We start from the raw sequence: 17339 nt of genomic DNA, 5'->3' as shown, positions 1-17339 counted from the left end.
GATGCTCTGACCCCATGCTGTTTAGGGCTTTTTAGATCAACACCATCACTTTGAATATTGCCTGGAAATGGAGTGGGAGCCAGTGTAACTATTGGCACATGATCATATTCACCAGTCCCAGTTAATAGCGTAGCAGCTCTGTTTTGGATTAGCTCAAGCCCAAAATACAACACATTGAAATAATCCAACTGGGGTGGGGGGTTCATAGAGTATGGATAACTGTCTCCAGGCTATCTCTGTCCAGATTGGGTCATCCTTGGTATATCAGTCCAAGCTGATGAAAGGTGCTCTTAGCCACCAAGGCCAGCTATGCCTCAAGTGACAGTGATGCACTCAGGAGTACCCCCAAATTGCACATCTGATCCTTCAAGGGGATGTCCCTTCCAGAACAGGTTAAGCACCAGCCAACCAGGAAGATGAATTACCCACTCATTGGCCCTCATCTCAAGCAGAGATTCAGAACATCCAGCGCCTAACCTAGATTGGATGAAAAGAAGAGGCAGAGCAGTAAGTCATCTGCATACTGATAGCAACTCAGCATATTGCATATGCATATCTACAAGTTGATAACATCCTGAATAAACTATCCCAGCAGTTTCATGTAGATGTTGAATAGCATGGGGGGACAAAATTGAGGCCTGCAGAACCCTGTGACCTAATTGCCATGGAACAGAACAGTAATCCCCAAACGTCACCTTCTGCTGCTCCAAATAAGAATAAAATCACTATAAAACAGAACCTCCAACTGCCAATTTAGACAACCGATCCAGAAGGATACCATAATCCATATAAGAAGTACTTGATTTATTTGCTGACACATGAAACTTAGTAGCTGCTAAGTGGTCTTATCATGAATTAAGTAACTAATTCTCCCACAATCTCTTTTGCACAGCCCCACCTTGCAGCAGATAATCTGGACAAAATTCATGATGAAAATGGCAACAATCTTTTGCATGTTGCAGCATCACAAGGACATGCAGAATGCCTCCAACATCTTACATCTCTGATGGGCGAAGACTGCTTGAACGAGCGGAACAATGAACAACTAACTCCAGTTGGCTTAGCAATAAAGGTAACAAACATGAGCTTCCGTAATGTCTAAGGGCCAAACTAGACATTTGTTGACATACTTTGGCCTAGGAAATCACCTCTCTTGCTAAAGATTTTTAAAGCAGCATATGGACAGAGGCAGCAAGATTTGCTTAAACATTTCCCCACACACGTCTTTACCTCTGTACTCTCCTCCTGCAGATGTTTGATACATCTGGAAGAAAAGCAACTAAGGTAATACAATGAGCATAAGAAAGATTAAGCAACCCTCAATAACTTTCTGCTTCTCCTTCCAAATTACATATTCTCCCTGCATGACTTTTTATATAATAAAGATTTGCATTCCAGACCACAGTTTCCACTGAACATCTAGCCTGGCCCTAATCAATGCAAGCAGGATGTTGTTCTCCATCTTCTTTATTAATTTATATCAAAGGAATGTATAAATATGATCTTTCTTAGCTGATGGCTTTCATTAAGCAAACATTGAAGCAAACTAGTTTTGTAATCATAATCATTCAATAAATTCAGCCAATTAGGTGATTTCCACCCCCCATGAAATTCCGTGGCACTATTTTTTTTAAAAAAAAAATGGCTTCACTGAGTAAGGCTAAATTTGACACATTTTATTGGAGAATTTTATAAATATTTAAAAACAAACAAACCCAAACATTTTTCTGGGAGTAAAGGACATCAAATCTAACCCCACATTTCCAGGAAAGACCATCTGCCCACAACACCTACCATATATCACCCTACATTGTCAAGACCAAAATCAAATCTTAAATGAGTTATATATTCCAGAAGTAACTGTATTATATCACCGTGTTTCCCAATTACAACTTGCACCACTGTATAAACTACCATGTCTACACCAGCCCTTTTCCCCTGGGTTGTCCCTGGGTCATCCCTGTGCATCCAAATGATGCACAGAGGATCCCGGGGGAAAGCAGGGATGACCCCTCCATTTTCCCGGGACCACTGCTTCCACAGACATCCCAATTTTCGCTGCAGTCCCGGGACCGCCCAAGGACCGTGGCTGGTGTGGGCACCCATCCCGCCTTCTCCCTTCTTGTCTGCGAGTAGCAGGGCCGGGCACAGAGCTGTTTGGGGTGGGTGGGTTGTGCCTTGGGGGGGGCAGCAATTTCACCATGGCAGGGGAGTGGGCGCATTGTTGTTTTTTTACTTTGCACTGGAGCGCAATTGTGCTCCATCTCCTTCGAAAGGAAAAAAATGGCAGCCGCGACGCCCCTCTTTACTTCCAGGATGTTGCACTGCTGTTTGGACACTGGGTGAGGATTGTGGAAGCAGTAAGTTCGTGATCCTCCCCCTCCCTCCCTTAAGCTGTAGACATGCCCTAGGAGTGCATCCTCCCTTCTTTTTTTTTATTGGCACCTGAATTGCTCAAGCGCTCCTCACTGTTTATGCACTGCCCGTCTTTGCCCACACATATCTTCCTATCCATCCTTACTAGACGGGCAAGTTCTTATGGTGCTGATATAGTGTTCATATATTGCTTGGTGGATTTGATATTGAGAGAAAAGGAATCCCCTTTTTCTAGATTTTGCATTGCTGGTTTAGTCTGACAGCGGAGAACTGGAGCACAAGAAACAGCAAAGTAGACACGTGCCCATCCTTATAGCCATTCAGCTCTTTATACTACTAAAATAAAAGTTTTTACTTTACTTTTATATTGTAGTTTAAATCTTTTAAACTTTGATGATATTGTATCTTATGTTGTATTTTATGGTTTTAATTAATGTGACTTGCCTAGAGAGCTTCAGCTATTTAATAAAGAAGAGTATTGAGTTTTACAACAGTATAAGTTTTACTGTACATTTACACTATGAATCCCGACAGAAGAATTCTTCCCCAGTGATGAAGAGCAGTGCAGCTGTAGTAAATGGCCACCGTCACTGAGTGGCAACCGAAGGAAAGGGAAGAACTATGCCTTTATTGGAAAGCATTGCATAGTAGCATTGGAGGCAGTGACGGGTCAGTCAATGATGTTTGGGCATGTAGCAGGTTTGGGTGTGCAGACTTGGGCTGATGACACCTGCACAGTGCTGAATACTGCTGCCTCCTATGTTGAGGTATAGCAGCTACTGGTAAAGATGCGGGGCCTTCCACCCTTTGGTTGCCATTCAGCAGCAGTGTACTGCCACACTACAACTGCTGCTGCTGCTGCATTTTTCCTCCTCCTCCTCCTCCTCCTCCTCCTCCTCCTCCTCTTTGGTTATAAACCATCCACACACTCGGGCAATGTTATTTTTAATCATGATATTCCAGCAGCTTAGACCAAAAAGTACAACCACAATTAGGGTGAAACGGTCTCATTACATACCTGAGGCAATTTGCCATTCACCTTTAACAATAGTTTACCCACTAAGGGATTCCACTATGACTATAAGATGCAAGAGTGGCCTAGGTGACTCAGGTTTTTGAAGACTTTTATTTTTCAAAATAATTCCTGAGGCACAATTTATTATTATAGTAAAAATATGAGTAAGGAAGATAAATGAGATGAAACGTCTTAGGTAAGAAACCACTTTGGAATATTACATGAAAGTAAACATTTATCTCCGGCAGAGCTCAGCAGGCAACTTGTCAAAAGGAAAACCTGAAATCCTACACTTACCTGAAAGTAAGTCCTATTGAATTCAGTAGGTTTACTTCAGAGAAGACATGCATAAGATTTCATAGAAAAATACTTAATGTCATCTAGAATAAAGTTCAGATTTAAAGGAAATTTTGTAATACATTAAAACATTATGTTATATATTTCTGCTGAACAATTGTGAAATACAGTGGAATGGACAGAAAGGGTAATGATGGAATTAACCTACTTCTGTGATATACTGCAAAATATTGGGAGTGCTTTTGAGATGGAGAACAGGTTCCTTACCTTTTATCTCCCATATAAAAAAAATTTAAAGTCTGAGTGAGAACAGAAATTGACATTCCCCCAGAAGAAAAAAGTATTCTGCAAGAAGAAATTCTGAGGATTCATTAGTAGGCTAGGAATCTGATGCACAATACAGATGCACACATGGCCTAGTGGCATATATCAATGTTCCCTCAGCACTGCCAACTCCTAGGCAGGAAGCTACAACATCCAACTGCTTATGCAACAATTGGCAAATATGTGAGAGCAGTCTCAATAGCCCCTGGTATGGAGGCATATGCCCATGGCTCTCTATGAGCTCCATCAGATGAGTGTTTTATTGAACGCTCTTTACTGGGCACTCACAGATTTTCATGGGTCCCTCTCATGACATCGTCTGCCTCCCATGCACCTCCTGCCCCTTCTGGCCTTCTTCACGCCACAAAAAAACAGCCCAGTAAGTTTGACTTATTTTTAAAGATGGAAGTTGCTGCTATTTCCTGCTATGTGCAGGAGAAGCAGCACAATCAAAGCTTCTCACTGAATGGGCCCCACACACATTGTTTACTTCTTCTTTCAAAAGAGGAAGTAATGGGAGACAAATGCGCAGGCGGAGAAGCGACCTTAAACAAACAATTTTCCATTGTATGATGACACTATATCCAAGCTGGGTGCTATTATAGCCATCCATCAAGTTGCAACAGCATTGGCAGCCAGGCCATGCAGTCTCCCGTATCATGATAGAACCGGGATTTGTTGGAGCTTGACTCTGTGTCCCGGTTCAACAGTGCTGAAAGGGTAAATCGCATTGGCACAAAAGATCCTTTGGGTGGATCTCTCTCTGAGTAATCCATATGTTGTTGGAGTCTGTGGCAAAGCTACCTTTTATTTTCATAGCACTTACTTGCAACTAGCTCACAAGGGAATCAATGCTCTGGAGATATTTTAGGATGTCGATATATTTCTGGAGTTTCTGCCTTTCAGTTAAGTAACAGAAATTGGTGCATTAGTCTTACTTGCTAATACATTTTCCACATTCTTTTCTAATTAAAAGCATCTTAAAGCACCGTCTGATGCATGATTATTTGAAAGGAAGTCTCACTGAATTTAGTGGGACTTATTCCCAGGTATGTGTGCATAGGATTACACACTAACATTGCAATCCTATACATTGTCCAGAAGTAGCCCCCATTGAGATCAATGGGACAGACTAAGAGCTTCGTTCCACGTACCGTTTCCCTCGAATTATCCCAATAGCGTAAAGCTGTCGTTGTTGTTGTTGTTAGCTAAATCACACCCTGGGCTGCAGCGCTCCTAAGATCCTTTGCATACCAGGAAAAAGGTTTAAGGGGGGAGAAATGTAAAAAAAATCATTACAAAATCAATGGATGACCCAATCTGATTCAAATTTGGTATGCTTAAAGTCCTCCTTAATATCTGTTACTGTGCCAATTTTGATGTCCTTATCTTTAAACCTTATGCAGATGTAAGCATTTATTTAATTTGTACTTTAAACATATCAAATCATCCTCCTGCACCCCCAGTGGCTGCTCTGAAAACAACAAAAGATTTGCTCCTAAAGGGGTAGTCAAGTACGTTGGTTATTTTGGCTAAGAAGCACAGTTAAAGCAGGATGCATGGGAGTCCTTCACAGTCAAAGCAAATTATAAGCTGGAAAACTTCAGAGTCCTTTACACACAATTTGCAGTGATTGCACAGTATAACGCTGGTGTGATGAAGCTGTAAGGCAATGATTCTGTGCATGCTTACCTGAAAGTAAGCCCCACTGAAAACTGTGGGATTTACTACTAATTTAAGTAAGGCAATGAATACCTAGGATTGCATTATTATTCAATTATTGAATTGTGTTAATCAAATGTCTTCTTTTTGTATTAATGCAGTCTGCCTAGCTAATGTACACTGTTATCTGTTGTTTTCCAGCCCTCCTCCCGCAACTGCATGTTATTAGATAAAATAATCATAGTTTCATTTTTAAGCTGTGGGCGGTCTTTTTATATTTATAGAAGATATTAAAATTATGAATTAGGATCTTGGAAATAAAACATATTTACAAAATAATCCATGCAAAATTTGTATGAATTTGAGAAGAGGCATTATACAGCAAACACTGCTACTATATTCAAGGCTGTTTTAATACAAATGAGGTTTGTGCAGCAGAAATGACTCATAAATTCTAAATAGGCTTGTTGTAATGGCCATTATAGTAATAAGCAGATATGAAAGCAGGCTGGCATACTAACAATTATTATTATTACTATTATTATTTGCATGAGGCAGATTTATTTACAGGGTTGGGGTACTTAAAATTAAGGAAGATTGTGAAAAAATGTTTATCTTCTACTTAGAATGGTCAACTAGAGTGTGTGCGGTGGATGGTGAGTGAAACAGAAGCCATTGCAGAACTGAGTTGCTCAAAAGATCACCCAAGCCTTATTCACTATGCAGGTTGCTACGGGCAGGTACAATTAATTTTGAATTACTGTTTTAATGTTGGATATTATGTTATGTTTTATATTTATCCATAAATACAGAAGCTTTAAAATGTAAATCTGTACCAATCATGCATAGAAGCTTTTTAAACATTAGAGAGAGAGAGAGAGAGAGAGAGAGAGAGAGAGAGAGAGAGAGAGGTACTGCATTTTATCCACTATGCTTTCAAGTCTTAGGAACTAGAGGAACAAATATTGAGTAATTCTAACACAAAAGTATTTGCAAGACACTTTTTAACTTATTCGAAAGTTACTCATGCAAAAGATAACCCATGTAAACACCAGACTTGGCTGCAATGCAAAGGAAATATTTTTACAAGGAAGAAGTGTTTTTGAATGCATTCAACACACAATTATTTCCTCTAGCACTTGGCACATATGGTATCTGCTTTTTCAGTAAAGACTTCCTATGACGGGGAAAGCAAAAGAATAAAATAAAATGAAGAAGCCAAAGAATAGCCCCATTGATGTCAGTGTTGCCATGCAGTGCTTGTACAGGATTGCTTTAGTCTTGAGAAACCCTTGCCCTGCCTCAGTTCCATGTCTGTTTTCAGGAATATCCTTGAACTCCCCCACTCTAAATGGTAAATGAGTCAACTGAATCATTGCCAAGTGGTAAGATCAGGAAGAGGTGTGGATAAAGCACATCTCCAACGACGTGTGAACCGAATTAATAGTAAAAAATGGAGCTCTACTTAATGTCCAGTGACTACTGCCAAACATGCAGACTCTCCAAACACATCTCCAGGATAACAGGTTCAAGACAAACACACACACACACACAACCTGTTGCAGCCCAGCCTTACCTTCTAACAGGTGTGTTTCTGTTCAGGGTTCCAGGCAATCAACCATGCACTCCACCAGGATCCTCCATTTCCTCTTCCACGCCTAATATTCCATTTCTTTTCCTGCTCAAACTAAATATTCCTCAGCTATTGAGCATGCTAAGTCCTCATTGAGCTGGGGCTTTTTTTTAGTAGTTTTGCCCCCTTAGAGAATTTTTAAGGGTGCTTTTTTTTCTGCTTCTGCAAACATCAAGGTTCCCCTAAACATGCTGGTACGTCCATCATATTTTTCAATGGCCCCATTTTTGATGCATTTTGTAATTCAAACATTTAATTAAAAAAACCTCCGAGTATTGGTTCTGTGTAATTATTATAAATGTCATCCCATTAAATAGGTCTTATTTGATTAATTAGCTTATCAATTCCAAAACTTTCTGGGTGAGGCAGATACTGTAGCTTAGATTCATTACAATGTGGCTTCAGACCTAGTTATGGGGTACAGATGGCTTTGGTCACTTTGGTGAACTGTTTATGCTGGGAAATGGGCAGGGAGAGTGTGTCCCTATTCATTCTGCTGTTGCTCTCAGTGGCTTCTGATATTACCAACCATGGTATCCTTCTGGGGCCTCTCTCTAGGATAGAACTTGGAGGCACTGTTCTACAGTGGCTGCAGTACTTCTTAGAGAGCTGATCTCAGAAGATGGTACTGGGGGACTCCTGTACAACTCCCTGGCTATTGGACTATGGTGCCCCTCAGTGTTCCATCTTGTCACCCATGTTACACATATAGATATGAAACCACTGGGAGAGGTCTGAAGTTTTGGGGTTCGGTGCCCGTAGTAAGCTAATCATACATAAAACTCTCCTTTCCATCTAAATCCAAGGAAGCTTCTCTAGTTCTAAATCAGTGTCTGATTTCAGTAATAGGTTGGATCCTGAATGAAGCTTAATCCTGGTGCTCCTGATTAGTCAATCAGGGAATAGGATTCAGCCTGTGCTGGGTGGGTTACACTCACCTTGTAGACGCAAGTTCGCAGTTTGGGTATACTCCTGGATTCAGCACTGAACCAGGTTGTCCAGGTTTCAGAGGTGGACAGGAATGTGTTAGCACAACTAAGACTAGTGTGCCAATTCTGGCCCTTCCTAGAGATGTCCACAATGATGCATGCTTTAGTTACATCCTGGTTGGACTAGTTTGATGGACTAGTATAAGCAGAGCTACCTTTTTAAAGTGTTCAGAAACATCTAGAATTCCGCAGCCAGACTGTTGCCTGGGACCAGTTACAGGGAGCACATGACTCTCTCGTTACAGCAACTTAACTGGCTATCAGTCTTTTTCTGGACACAATTCAAAGTGCTTGTTATGACCTATAAAACTCTATATGACTAGGGCCAGCCTACCAAAAAGAATGAGTTCTCCCATCCAAGACTGACTGGATTTTAAGATCTTATGGGGAGGCCCTTCTGTTGGTCACACAGCCAACAGAGACATGTTTGGTTGGGACACATAGAATCATAGAATAGTAGAGTTGGAAGGGGCCTATAAGGCCATCAAGTCCAACCCCTGCACAATGCAGGAATCCACCCTAAAGCATACCTGACAGATGGTTGTCCAACTGCCTCTTGAATGCCTCTAGTGTGGGGGAGACCACAACCTCCCTAGGTAATGGTTCCATTGTCGTACTGCTCTAACAATCAGGAAGTTTTTCCTGATGTCCAGCCGGACATGAGTGACCTTTCTTGGTGGCTGTTCCTAGGCAGTTGAATTCCCTGCCAAGCAAGTCTAGGCTGGCTATCTCTTTCCAGTGCTTCGACTAGCAAGCAAAGATGTTTTTATTCAAGCAGACCTTTGGCATGTAAGCTGGTCTGTTGCTGAAGAGGGTTCTGTTGGATTAAGTAATCTTTTTAATTATTTTATGATTGTGTTATTTTTACTGCATTTTTAATCTATTTGTTTTTAGGACTGTTTTGACGAAATTTATTTATTTATTCACTCATTCATTTTTATTTCATAAATATTAAAGTAGAAATATCGCCATAGGGGTCAAAGGGCTTTTTATGGAACCAAAATTAAACAAAATAAACAGTGGCAATGGCAGGGAGTGGGAAATCAAAGACCCAGATAATATGATATGACAAAGAAGAGAAATTCAGGAGACAGAAATGGACTGTTGGCATTTCAGGGTTACCTTATGGGTTAAACCTTAGATAATGAAAAAGAACCAATTTTGTCTCGAGAATTCATTCGTTTTTCAACCTCTAAGATCTACCTCATAAAGAGCCCCCAATTGCCTGTGACCCACCAAGATATTATTGAGATCCTTTGTCTCCCAGTTCTTATTCAGCGCTCGGCCTTGTACTTCTTTTCAGTTAATATAAACCATTATTGGAGATATGCAGCCCACTCATGTGCATTGGGGATTATTCCTGTGTGAATATGTCCCATTGCAACATGAGGATATTTGTAGATCTTTCTGGGTGCAATTCAAAGTCCTTATTATGGCCTATAAAGCCCTACATGACTTGGGACCAGGCTACCCAAAAGACGGCATTCTCCCATGCAAGCCTGCTTGGATTTTAAGGCCCTTCTATTGGCCCCCACAGTCATCAGAGGCATGTTTGGTTGGGACACATGAGTTCCCCTTCTCAGTGGCTGTTCCAAGGCTGTTGAATTCCCTGCCAAGGAAGTCTTTAGCTCAAAGGGATTTAAGCAGCATCTAACATGGGCTATCTGTGAACAATACAAGCAGTATCTCCATGGTGCAGCTACCATATAAATGTACCTTATTTTATCATATAGATGTACATATAACATGGTTATAATTTATAATATCTTCTATACTTTTTTGCCATCTTGTAATGTATAAAAATGTTTATTTTCTCCAAAGGAGAAAATCCTTCTGTGGCTTCTTCAGTTTATGCAAGAACAAGGAATTTCTTTGGATGAAGTTGATCAGGATGGTAATAGCGCTGTCCATGTAGCTGCCCAGCATGGGTATCTGGGTTGTATACAGGTAAAAGAATAAAGCTATATTTATTTCAGAGAGAAGTCCTTAATGAAATATTCAAAGTAATGTGTTACATGGATATAGAGGATCATTTATATCAGAAGTTATTGGGGGTATCCAATGTGATTGCTGGCTATTAGACGGAAGCCCAGGAGCTCATAGGCTTCCGGAAATCATATGCCCTGATGGGCTGTTGGCAGCAGGACAGGAGGAGGGCAGAGGCAATCTCACCTCCTATTTAAAGTAATGTCTGTTTTGGCCCTCATAGAATTGGAGGGATTTTTGAAAGGCCTTCTAACACAGCACCTTGCTCAGTGCACAAATTCCAGAGATAGAGCATTCATTCTGCTTGAAGAACTACAGTGAGGGAGAATCCGCCACTCTTCATTCTTACTTGAGTAACTTGTAAGAGTTACTTTGAAGAACATTACAAAATATGTGAAGAGAATGGAATGGGAAGAAGGAAGCCCAGAATATTACGTAATATCCAAAGCAGGGAGAGGGATTATTTTTCTCTCTGATGATGAACTATAATAGTTATTGTGCTTTTTGGTTGTGCTTTTTATACTGTCTTTTGTATTTGTGCTTTTAACCTGTTGGTTGTTTTATTATGGTTTTAATTTTTGTGAACCGCCCAGAAAGCTTCGGCTATTGGGCGGTATAAAAATGTAATAAATAAATAAATATTGATGCCAGGAGAGCTAACACATCTTCCTGCAGGGAGAATGTGTGGCTTATTACTTCAGATGTTCCACAGGATATGTGGGGCGGGGGGCACTCTTGCGAATTCTCTCCCCATGGTTTTGGGAGCATCCAAAAGTGCTCCAGAAATAGGCCTAAATGTGAGGTCTTTATTTTCATCTTAACACCTACCCATTGTTTGTTCTGCAATTTGTAAGCTATAAATGATAGTTGCACCAGACAAACAGCAACAAATCCTTAGTCATGGAATTTCCAAAAGAAGTTGCAAAGGCAAGGAGGGAAAATATCACAAAACATTTGTTTTGATGAACTATACACAAAGTTAGGGATGTGTCCAACACACTTATCACAATCATATACTTCCCAGAGAGCTTTAGCTATTGGATGGTATGAAAAGTAATAAAATAAAATGAAGAGATCTGCAGGGAACTAGATCATCTACAGTGCTCAATCATGCAGTCTGCTCTGAGTCTATTATAGTTCTTAAAGGCAAACTCCCTCAGGTGATCTTGTTTCCTATAGATCCCATGCTTATGTGATTCCTAAAACTTGATAGTACAGTGATTTTGGAACTTCTGAAGTCCCTATAAAGTAGATTTCATTCAGCTATTTTATTTTACAATTGCAACAATTTGTTTAACTACACATGCAATCCTTTATGTGTCTACTGAGAAGTAAGTCCCATTGAGTTCAGTGGGACTTACTCCAAGGTAAGTATGTTTGGATTGCAATATTAGTGTTGTGGAAGAGCTATTGAAGTATCCTTCCATGGCATCATGGTCATCAAGTGCTAAGCCTATCACATGATCAATACTATCTCAACTAGGAGTGAATCAAGATTTCACTGTGGTGGCCTAATACAGTGAAATTTGTTTACTAGATGAAATAAAAGATTATGATGGTAGAAAAATGAAAGTTAAGCTCCTATATCCATGTCAATCCATGACAAAGTATACAAATATAATCAGCTTGAAGGCACCATTGTTATAAAAAAAATGATAGCTGGAGAACATACGAATTGTTTTGCTGGATCAGATCAGTGTTCCACCAAGTCCAGTGTTCTGTTTACAAAAATTATCAGCCCAATAACTCAAGAAAACTGCTAAGATGGTAGTCCTCTTGGGACCCATTAAAAAGCCATATCATATGCTGTAAAATGCCTGGGAGTAGAGGAAAGTGTTAAACTAGTGCCAAAAACATGACAATGTTGGTGCCAGGTGGACCTTACTGGGGAGAGTGTTCCACAAACATGGGGTCACCACCAAGAAAGCCATCTCTTTTGTTGCCATCCTCCGAACCTCCCTTGGAAGAGGTACTTGAGGAGGGCTTCAGATGATGATTGCATGTATGGCTAAATTCATACCAGGAGCATGTATGAATTCTATCTGTATTGAACCTAGTGCTTCTCAGGATAATATTGCTATTAATATACATATTTTTAGACTCTAGTGGAATATGGAGCAAATGTCACTATGCAAAACCATGCTGGAGAGAAGCCTTCCCAAAGTGCTGAGCGGCATGGACATACGATGTGTTCACGTTACTTGGTTGTAGTGGAGACATGCATGTCATTGGCATCCCAGGTTGTGAAGTTAACAAAGCAACTGAAAGAGTAAGTTTCCATTTATAATGGTGGGAACTCTAGCTGTCTTCCTTGGTTTGTTCTCAAAACAGTGGTTTATTTTTATTTTTCTCAATGTTTCTTTTATCAAGCTTCATGTGGCAAATGTTCTGTCAACATGTCCATGTGGTAAACAGTTTAACGTTTGAATAGAAAATGTGCCCAGGAAACAAGCAGTGGCGACACAATTAAGAACTTTAGCCCATTGCATGACTCCTATGTGTTGCATATTTCCTCTTCAAACATCACGTTATGTTCTCCTTGTGACACCTGGTGGGCATGTTGAAAACACATTTCCTGCATACACTGTAAAGTAGATCTGAGCATTCAGTTGCCCTGGGGAAGGAAGACATCCTCCAGGAATGTCACCTGTGTGAGGCCTGTTGAAATAAATGTAAATTGTACAAGAGAACAACTGTTTGCAACAGGGCCATGGGACTTTTGTAAATGTATCACATTCATTATAATATTGCCTGTACAATAGTAGTTATTAGAAGCATTTCTTTCTCCCTCTATATCCATTTATACATCAAATATTTGTTTATCTCTGTGCTTAGTTCACCATCTCCTTTCTTCTGACATGGCACATAATATACATATAAAACATTTACATTTCATGAATAACCGCTATCCTGTAGTTCTCTTTGTAACATCCATTTCTGTTTTTCAGTTCTTTCCATATAATCTGCAATTATACTCAAACATGCAGATTCAACACTTGTTAATTTATATGATTAGAGAGTTGCTACAACTCCCTTCCTCTTGCCCTGAATCCTCCTACTCTTTCCTGTTCACTTACTTTCCCAAGGAGGGAAGTGGTATAGGCCGGTTCTTCAGGTCTGGCTTTTGCTGCTTTTTGAGAAACAGTTTCTTAGACTGATGAGTCTAAGAAACCAGTGGGTAGAGTACCTGCTGCAGCCAGATACCCAAACAGCAGGGGCAGCTGCTGCTGGAAAAAGAGGATCCGTGTTGGTCTTGGAGAAGTGGCCCATCCTGTCCCTTGTCCTGTCTATATACGACCTATTCAAAGTGATTTGTTTGGCAAACTCCAAAAGGGGAGATGAATATATGTACTTGTATATATGCATTGTATGGTCTGGCACTGTGATTACTAGACAAATAGTTTCTTGCGGTGACTTTTCCCTTCCATTTAATATCCCTGTTGCACTTTAAGACAACACTCCCATCATAATAGAAGAACTATATAGGGCAGTATTCAATACAAAGTTACCGCTAATGCAAATTATATTGCACTTAGCACAGCGCCACTTGTGCTTGTTTTCCAGGGAAACCCATCATGCCAGCAAGCGCTACTGCCATTGTGCTAGAGCTCATTTATACCAGCGCAATATAATTTACATTAGCAGCAGTGTTGCACTGGATACTACCCCCCAGTGTTAAAATCTATAATGTGATGTTTTGTGTGACATTTATACTTCACTTGCTGCAGAGGTACATCCAGCTGCCCTCATATAAATGTACCTAATGCAGTACTCATTTGCATTGGAAACAGCTTTGATTCCTGGCTCCTTGTGAACATGAGGAGGCAAATGGAAAAGGGAGAGTGAAACAGGTAGACCAGCAGCAGCCAGGAATAACAAATGGGAATAATTGGTCCAAACCTGCGAAAGGGAGTCTTTAGTTTTTTGTACTACAAGCCAATGCTGACAGATTGTAGGAGTGATATTTAAAATAGCATAAGGAAATGTGTAGGCGAGAGGAAGGAAGAGGGAAAATTGAAGGAAGGGAAGATCTTTATACAGTACATCTGGTTTCTACAAAACAGCATATTGGTGTCCCACCTAAAATATTTTGCTTTTTCCAGATCCTTTACTATGCCAATATGAGCATTTGCTCTTTGTGACTACATCAAATACAGTCTGCATGCAGGCTGAAGTCATGTGGCTATTCCCTGGCTCTAAATTTGTCAGTTCTGCAGCTCTAGAATTGAGAAGTGAGTTAATAATCTCATGTCCTTGAGCCAGGAAATTATCCACTTAAATATCCCACAGCTGGACTTGTGCTGTCAGTTTTGTTCTGCTTTTCAAGGAAGTCATTTTGAAAGTGAAAGCAGTAATGAGGAGGTGCCTGTACATGATCACTGGCAGTGCCATATGGCCTTAAAAGGGGACTGCTTGGGCCAGGGGGAATCACTGCTGGGGAAATTTATCCTTACAAAGATAAACATTAGCCAGGACTTAATGAGAGGGAGGAAAGAAACTCTGAGAGGCAGAGTTAACAGCGGAAAAGAGCTGTTGATTTCCTACCCACTGCTAATATAGGGACCCACACAATGCTTTTACGGAGATAATATCAGTGTTGGGGGAACACCATGATCGTTAAGAATGACACTTCTTCGTTTGCCATGCGTTGTGCAGCTCAGAAAGCTGATGAGAGCAGTAGTTACCTAAACCATACTGTATATTCACGGCAAAGTACTTACCACACTTCAAAAATGACAATATAAAAGTTTTTTATAATACAGAAATTATCTAATGAGAACTTAAGAAGAGGTCTGCTGGATCACACCTGTGTTCAGCTTCTGGGAAGCCCACAAGGAGGATATTCCACTATGAAAGCGGTATATAAAAGGCAGGAGCCACACTACTGCTTTATAGCGGTATTGAAGTGCACTGACAACTGTTGGAGCCCATGAAACATACCATATACCACTTTCATATCACTTTCATAGTGTTATATCCTGCTTGGTGTAGATGTGTCAAGGGGCCCAACAGTTGCCAGTGCACTTCAATACCACTATAAAGCAGCAGTGTGGCTCCTGCCTTTTATATACCGCTTTCTTACTGCTTTCATGGTGGAATATCCTTCTTTGGTGTAGATGAGCCTACAGTCAGTCAACAACATGCCCATCTTTGCCCCCTAGAATCTATGGTCATATCTACATCAAGCAAGATATAGCACTATGAAAGTGGTATATAAGAGGCAGGAGCCACACCAAGCAGGATATTGCATTATGAAAGGGGTATAGTTGTCAGTGCACTTTAATACTGCTATAAAGCAGTAGTGTGGCTCCTGCCTCTTATAGACCGCTTTCATAGTGCTATATCCTGCTTAGTGTAGATCTAGCCTATATGCAGAAGAACAAGGATACTGCCTCTAAACCCATCTAGAGGGCAAGCAGGATAGGAACTGCTATCCACAGCACTAGAAATATTTTTTTAAATATAAACAAAGATTTTTATGGCACCTTAAAGACTAACAGATTTATTGTGGCTGAAACTTTCATGGACTAGAGTTGACTTAATCAGAAGAGCTGTAGCTGATGAAGTGAACTCTGTTCCATAAAGTTTTAGGTTACAATAAATCTGTTAAGTCTTGAAGGTGCCACGAGATTCTTGATTGTTTTTGCTCCCCTCGATGTAGTTACTAACAAATAGGTTAATGTATAATGCCTGAAAGTAGCAGTTTTTTTATGTATAGGTTGAAATCATACATGTACAACTGCAAACTTGGAAGATCCTGAAAAGAGCAGGCACAGAATTAGGGAAACACATGAACCATTTTGGGGACCTTACACCAACTACCGCCGGCAGTTGGTGTAAGGAATACTGCCAGCAGAGATTTCCATAGGCAGAACTGAGCTCGTTTCTGCTGGTGGGAGCGTATCTCCTCCCTGTTCTAACCCCACACAGCCAGCAGATCTGAGTGTCAGGATTGCTCTGCCAAGATGGCTTTTGAAGGGGGATGAGACAAATTCATGGCAGGCAGTATATCATCCAGTCAATGTATCTTAGGATACTCTGTTCTGTCTCCTCAAGTGGTTATGACTGAAGTAGATGTAGAACATTGCTCTCGTCGGTTGTGCTGGGGGACACTACTGTCTCATTGCCAGGCTTGAAGTAAGATTCAACTATCACTCTGATCAGCTTCTGTATGTGTAATTTTGACCTTTGCCTCAGGCAGAAAAGTCTCAGGCCAGCCCTGAAGTGGAGCATATTGCAACTCATTTCCTAGCCTCAGAACTCAAAGGGGGGTTACTTTTTTAAAAAAAAAAAAAAAAAAAAGTGTTGAATGAAGGATAAAAACCAGAAGAGATTCTAGCCAATGAAAAGTGAAAGTTTGACCGTTTCATTATAAATGTGGAAATCGCTAGAGCCTAAACAGAGAATTATGGGTATCACTGATACTCTGACATGCCTGTGCATGCAAAGGAACTTTGTATTCTTCATCTTTTATTATAAAATACACTGCTCTTCACCTTAAGCTCTGCTCTATAAGCACTGCCCCAAGCTCAGACTTGGCATCTATTTCTGGGGTCCCCAACATTTGGACCATTTTCTTTTGTTAGATGCTTTGTTTATTTGTTTTGGTTCTTTACTGAGTGTTTGTGTGTGTGTATGTGTTGCCTGTTTTTGTTCATTTGTTTTGCGTTGTTGTTGTTTTGCCTGTGTGCGTTTATCTGATCATCACCAGCTTGCCTTCTGTGAAATGGGTTTTTTTGTGTGTGTGTGCTTTATGGGGGCAAATAAGTGATTTGGCATTTGGAGTTCAGACTCCACTTCTGCCTTTTACTTAGTTTTTTGGCCAAGTCACAGGCCAGCCCTGAAGCCCTTCTGTCTTTTACTAAATTTTTTGGCCAAGTCACTTGTCTTTGAGCCTCATCAGTTTGTCTTCTATCAAATGAGTGCTGGAAGAGAAAACTGTGGGTTCCAAAGAGTGGTTTTGGAGCTCAGACTTAGACCCCAGCTCTGCCTTATATTCAGGTTCTTGGGCTTTTATTTCAGTCTCATGAGTTTGCCTTCTAGGAAATGGATGTTT

At 40.5% G+C, this 17339-nt stretch overlaps 1 protein-coding gene across 1 annotated transcript in view; it reads left to right on the top strand.

Annotated features, from left to right (window-relative positions):
* SNCAIP (synuclein alpha interacting protein) overlaps positions 1–17339 on the top strand; it is a 55883-nt gene that overhangs the window by 20854 nt on the left and 17690 nt on the right. The window contains exons 5-8 of the mRNA XM_063129487.1: positions 893–1072; positions 6301–6414; positions 10118–10243; positions 12382–12551. Of these exons, the coding sequence (XP_062985557.1) occupies positions 893–1072; positions 6301–6414; positions 10118–10243; positions 12382–12551 (590 nt within the window). The remainder of the gene's footprint in view (positions 1–892; positions 1073–6300; positions 6415–10117; positions 10244–12381; positions 12552–17339) is intronic.

Source organism: Elgaria multicarinata, chromosome 6 (genome assembly GCF_023053635.1).
Source record: "Elgaria multicarinata webbii isolate HBS135686 ecotype San Diego chromosome 6, rElgMul1.1.pri, whole genome shotgun sequence".
NCBI lineage: Eukaryota > Metazoa > Chordata > Lepidosauria > Squamata > Anguidae > Elgaria > Elgaria multicarinata.
This window is presented reverse-complemented; position numbering and strand designations above follow the sequence as displayed.